Here is a 4852-nt window from a genome sequence, read left to right as displayed (position 1 = left end):
TGCTGAATAACAGATTTATTTGGTTTATTTTGTCCAGAATGATCAACAGTTGCTTCAGAGAAAAGTTACAGAACTCCTCAGCTCTTCATCAGGTTAGGATCTGAACACCAACACTTCAGCATTTTAATCCAGAATTTAAACAAATGATCTGCATCAATAACTGACAGAAAAGGTGGAACAGGTACAAGTCCACTCATTAACACATCCAAATCATCCTAAAGTTTCCAATTAGAGCAAAAACATCAAGATAAAAAAACAAGACATGAAAACAGATTACTGATAAATGAAATACTATAAGATCAAACTAACAATAGAGACAGATTTTTCTTTGAGTTAATTTTTACTCTACAATTATTCATTTAATTCATTCACTCTAATATTTCATTCAATATTCTTAATAAACAGCAGAATAAAATAATGTTGGTTAATAAATGAACATGATATTATCTGATAATACACACATAACTGCAAACTTCTCTCTAGTAGGTCATTAAAATTGAAGCTAAAATGATTCAGCCTCATCTTCCAGATGAATTTAATTTATAATAACTTCATGTTGGACTCAGACTGGTTCTGACAGGAATAATGGTTTAAGTTGGACACTTTGATAAAACATCAAGCTGAAGAGATTTAAAATACATTTCAATCATTTCAGTTATTTGTAATTTAATTTTAATTTGTCTTCTGAGCAAACAAAAGGTTCTCATAGTTCCTAATAATCTCTACATGTCCTGATGGAATCGGACCGGTCCTCCTCTGAAGATCTCCTGGGTTTTTGAGGTTGGAGGACTTCTGTTGTCATCCTGGTTCAGAGTTTTTCTCTCAGATTGTTGAACCGATTCTGGTTTGGGTCTTTTTATAGTTTAGCTACATCCACATGAGTAAACCTCAGAGGCAGCCATGTTGTCCTAGCAGTCCTGGTTCCCGCCTTAAATGTCTCAGAACGTTGGCTCTGGTTCTGGTTGTGTTCAGGTGTGGTGAGTGAAATCCACACAAACCCTGATTGTTCTGGTTTGATTCTTGTTGTCATTTAGAACTAAAGATCAGACTGAGACCAACATTTGGCTCGAACTGCTCTGTGAGATCAGGACCAGAAGTCTTCAGTTCATCGAACCACTGCAGACTTTTGGTAAAGCTGCTGGTGAAGTCAGTCCTGATATGTGGAGTCTTCTTTAAATTTATTGTTTTGATAAATTTACAACTGAATCTGTGAATTTAGTGTCAGGATCTTTATAATCAGTTTACCAGAGAGCCCCTAAGAATCTCCTGCCCTTCTTAAAAAACTTATTCTATAAAATTCCAATTCTTATGTTGATTTTCAAATTTAAAGGAAGGTTACCAATGCATACTTATTACAATTCTGTTAGTTTAATCTTCTTATTCTTTGGTTTCTGTCACATTTTTTGTCTCACTCTTCCTTTAAGAGAAACATGAATGAAGAAATCCATCAAACCTGCATCTGAATCAGGAACCATGAGCAGAACTTCACTAAAACCTGTAAGGAATGTTCCCATAGACATCAATGATGTTTAGTTTTCAGTGAGTGGTAAAACCTGGTCCTGTTTGGACCAGCTCCTCAGCAGTTTCTATATTACCCAGCATGCTTTTCTTCCTCCTATGTTTCCATCATGGCCGCCCCCACAGATCCTTCCTGTTGTCTCTAATCAGAGCTCTGATGTTCAGGAGGATTCGAGTATTCAGAGGAACAGGAAGAGGACTGAGCCTGGACTTTCACAATAAGAGTCTGTCTGTCAGCTCAGATTATAACAGAGGAAGTTCTGAAGTTCTGAGGTTCTTCTGGGTTGCAGAGGAGAAAGCTGCTGGATGTGTTGGCTCCATTGGTACACTTTAACTTTTCTTAGAAATGCTCTAGTTGATTTTTTGAATTGTACTAACTTATCATTTTATTTGTTATAATAAAAATAATTTGATTACCTCACATGAACATTACATACCTTAAGTAATGTATGTAATGTTCCTCAGCACTGTTAAAACCTGAGTTAGTTTAGCAGATTTTAACTTTGCAAACATTTTGAGTCTACACACCAGTGCCTGTAGGGTCTTGTGGATTTCCTCTGATCCTTGTCCACAGTTTATCCATTGCATATTTCATTCTACTGCGGGTTACATCATTTAAACGCTGAGCCATTTCTTTCAGTTTTTTGTACTTTTCTTTGTCGTGTTTCTCCATCTTCTCAGTCAGGAAGTCCAGGTGGACATGAGTGGACACTGAATGAACATTCAGGGCAATCTGCTCCAGTCTGACAACATGTTGGTAGGACTCTTCCAGCCACTTTGCTTTGTCTGCTTCAAGCTTTTCTTTCTCTTTGTAAAGAGTTTCCAAAAGACTTTCTGCTTGTTTTGATTCTGTTTTGCTCTTTTCATATTTCTTTTTAACATCTTTCAACGTTTTCTGAACTCTCCTCTTCTTGTTCACATATTTCCACTTTTCTTTAACGTGAGCTGATGCAAGACACTTGCTGGTACAAACGATACATCTGCCATCTTTCATGACCTCACAGTTGTCAGGATACCAGGCCATCGTACATCCAGGGTAGTGACAGTTCTCCTCACAGTGAAGACAACAGACAGCTGCTGCAAAGAAAAACAACCCCCACATTCCACCATCAATTGTTTTCTTGTCTTTGTAGACCTCATCAGTTTCTATAATAAAATTCTCATTCATCTTCATCGCTTGTTGATGTTTCTTCAGAGCTTCTTCAGTCTGTTTGATTTCTGTCTGTTTCAGTTCGATCAGTTTGATTCTCTCCTGCAGGTTTTGGATGCAGGCTGTCAGTCTGACCCGTTCATTCAGAACTTCCACAGTTTTCTCCAGTTTTTGAGGCTTATTGTTTTCTGTAAATGTTTGAAGTTCTTTCATTCCTGTCATGGAAGTTTCATCAGCATGTTTTGCAGGATTTTTTGTTTTAGCTGTTCAGTCTTTGTGCTGACAGTTATTAAACAGGAAGTAAACTGGCTGATTCTCCTCATCTTTCGCACATTTAATTTCTGCAACTTTCAGAGCTTCAAGAGCATCATCAGGTCTCATTCCATCTGAGTGGGTGAGCAAAGCTACAATATTCTTCTCCAGGTCTTTCCCAAACAGAGACATCACTGAATCAAAGATGTACTTCAGTCGTTCATTCACTCGATTCATACTGGCCTTCATCACCAGACCCACAACATCAACTTGATGAACTCCATCATCTGATCGAAACAAGTCAAACAGTCTGTGACTGACAATGAGATCTTGTTCAGGTTTTGTTGTGTTTCCATATCCAGGAGTGTCGATGATGGTCAGAGAGTAGGGCAGAGTTTGACCTTCAAACCCAAAGATGTGGTACACGATCACATCTGAGGTCTGACTTTCTGACTGACTTCTCTCCTCTTCCTCCACAAACTTAAACCAGACGTCATCCTCAAACTTCACCCCCATGGTGTAGTTGAACAGAGCATTAATCAGAGTAGATTTTCCTGCTCCTCTTTCACCAACAAGTAAGATGGTTTTATTGGTCTTTTTTGGATCTTTCTTCCCAAAGGTCACTCTTCTTAAAGTCCCAATATTTTCAACTTTTGTTGTGAGTTTGTAGACAGAAGGAGATCCTTCTTTGATTAAATCACTTTTTGATATGATATTCTTGAAGGTTGATTCATTTGAAGATGGAACGTTTCTGTAGAAAGACCATGAGATAAAGATTTACAATCAGAATTATACTTGATCTTTGACAAAGTGGGTACTGTCATGACTAATTATGATTTTCATCCAGAGTTCAGAGTGTCAATACAAAGTAGAACTGCAACCAGGTATCATTGGGCATTGGGGTCCAAGACCCTTGGTGCATGCCCCCCCCCCCACACACACACACACACACACACACACACACACACACACACACACACACACAATATTTCCCCTTCCCCAATCACCCGAGGACTTGTTAAAACATTGGCTCATAGAATCATAAGTCAATATCTTGATTCCCATTTTCTAACCCTCTGAAAACATAGTTACATACTTCAAAACAGAGCAGAGTTTAAGGAATGCATCCTAAAGATTATAAGACAAAAATCTGACTTGTTTTGTTTGTGTGTAGGTTGGGGGGGGGGGGGGTTGTTGATGGGCCACTCCCACTTTAACAAGTCATTACTACATTGGAGGGAACAACCAACATGTCCTCCTCAACATGTTTCAATCTGTTGTTGGGATATAAATCCTTCAGATTTATAGAACCCGCTCGTGGTGGACATTTCTAGAATTAGGTTTAGTTATTCATAACAGTGTTATCAGTTTTTACATTAAAATTATTGTTGAGATTTGTTTTATTACCTGGCACGATTGTTTTTACCCATTTTTAGTTCACTAGCATGTACCTTCAGTTCAAAAGAAGTTGTTTTAGCACATTTTAAAATTTTGAGCTAATATGGTGCAATTTCAAAGCGCTCTTCTGTTGACAGAAACATTCATTTAAATTTAACAATTACATTGTTATAAAGTACTCGATTATGCAACTATTATTTTAGAAAATAATGACCAAAACCCATTAACCTTGAAAACAGTGCCACCAAGAGTTGGACATGTGTACCTCTGTGCCACTGAGTACTGGGGCAAGTATTTCAGTATCATCCCAACGCAATGCAGTTTACACAGGAGTAGAACTTATTTTCAGAGAAAAATAAAAAGAACTAGAACTGCAAACAGTTATGACAGGGGTCCAAACCCTCCAACACATGTTAATCCCTAACCTGTACGCCGACCAGTCATCTACAGGTGCTGGTCATAAAATTAGAATATCATGAAAAAGTAGATTGATTTCAGTAATTCCATTTAAAAAGTGAAACTTGTATATTATAT

General features: G+C 37.7%; 1 protein-coding gene across 1 annotated transcript in view; it reads right to left on the bottom strand.

Annotated features, from left to right (window-relative positions):
- Window positions 1-4852, bottom strand: part of LOC108250315 (septin-5) — a 9312-nt gene continuing 4460 nt past the window's right edge. The window contains exon 5 of the mRNA XM_017440138.3: window positions 1-3671. Within this exon, the coding sequence (XP_017295627.1) occupies window positions 2936-3671 (736 nt within the window). The 3' untranslated portion in view covers window positions 1-2935. The remainder of the gene's footprint in view (window positions 3672-4852) is intronic.

Source organism: Kryptolebias marmoratus, linkage group LG14 (genome assembly GCF_001649575.2).
Source record: "Kryptolebias marmoratus isolate JLee-2015 linkage group LG14, ASM164957v2, whole genome shotgun sequence".
NCBI lineage: Eukaryota > Metazoa > Chordata > Actinopteri > Cyprinodontiformes > Rivulidae > Kryptolebias > Kryptolebias marmoratus.
Note: the sequence above shows the minus strand (reverse complement) of the source record. Positions and strands in the feature narration are given on the sequence as shown.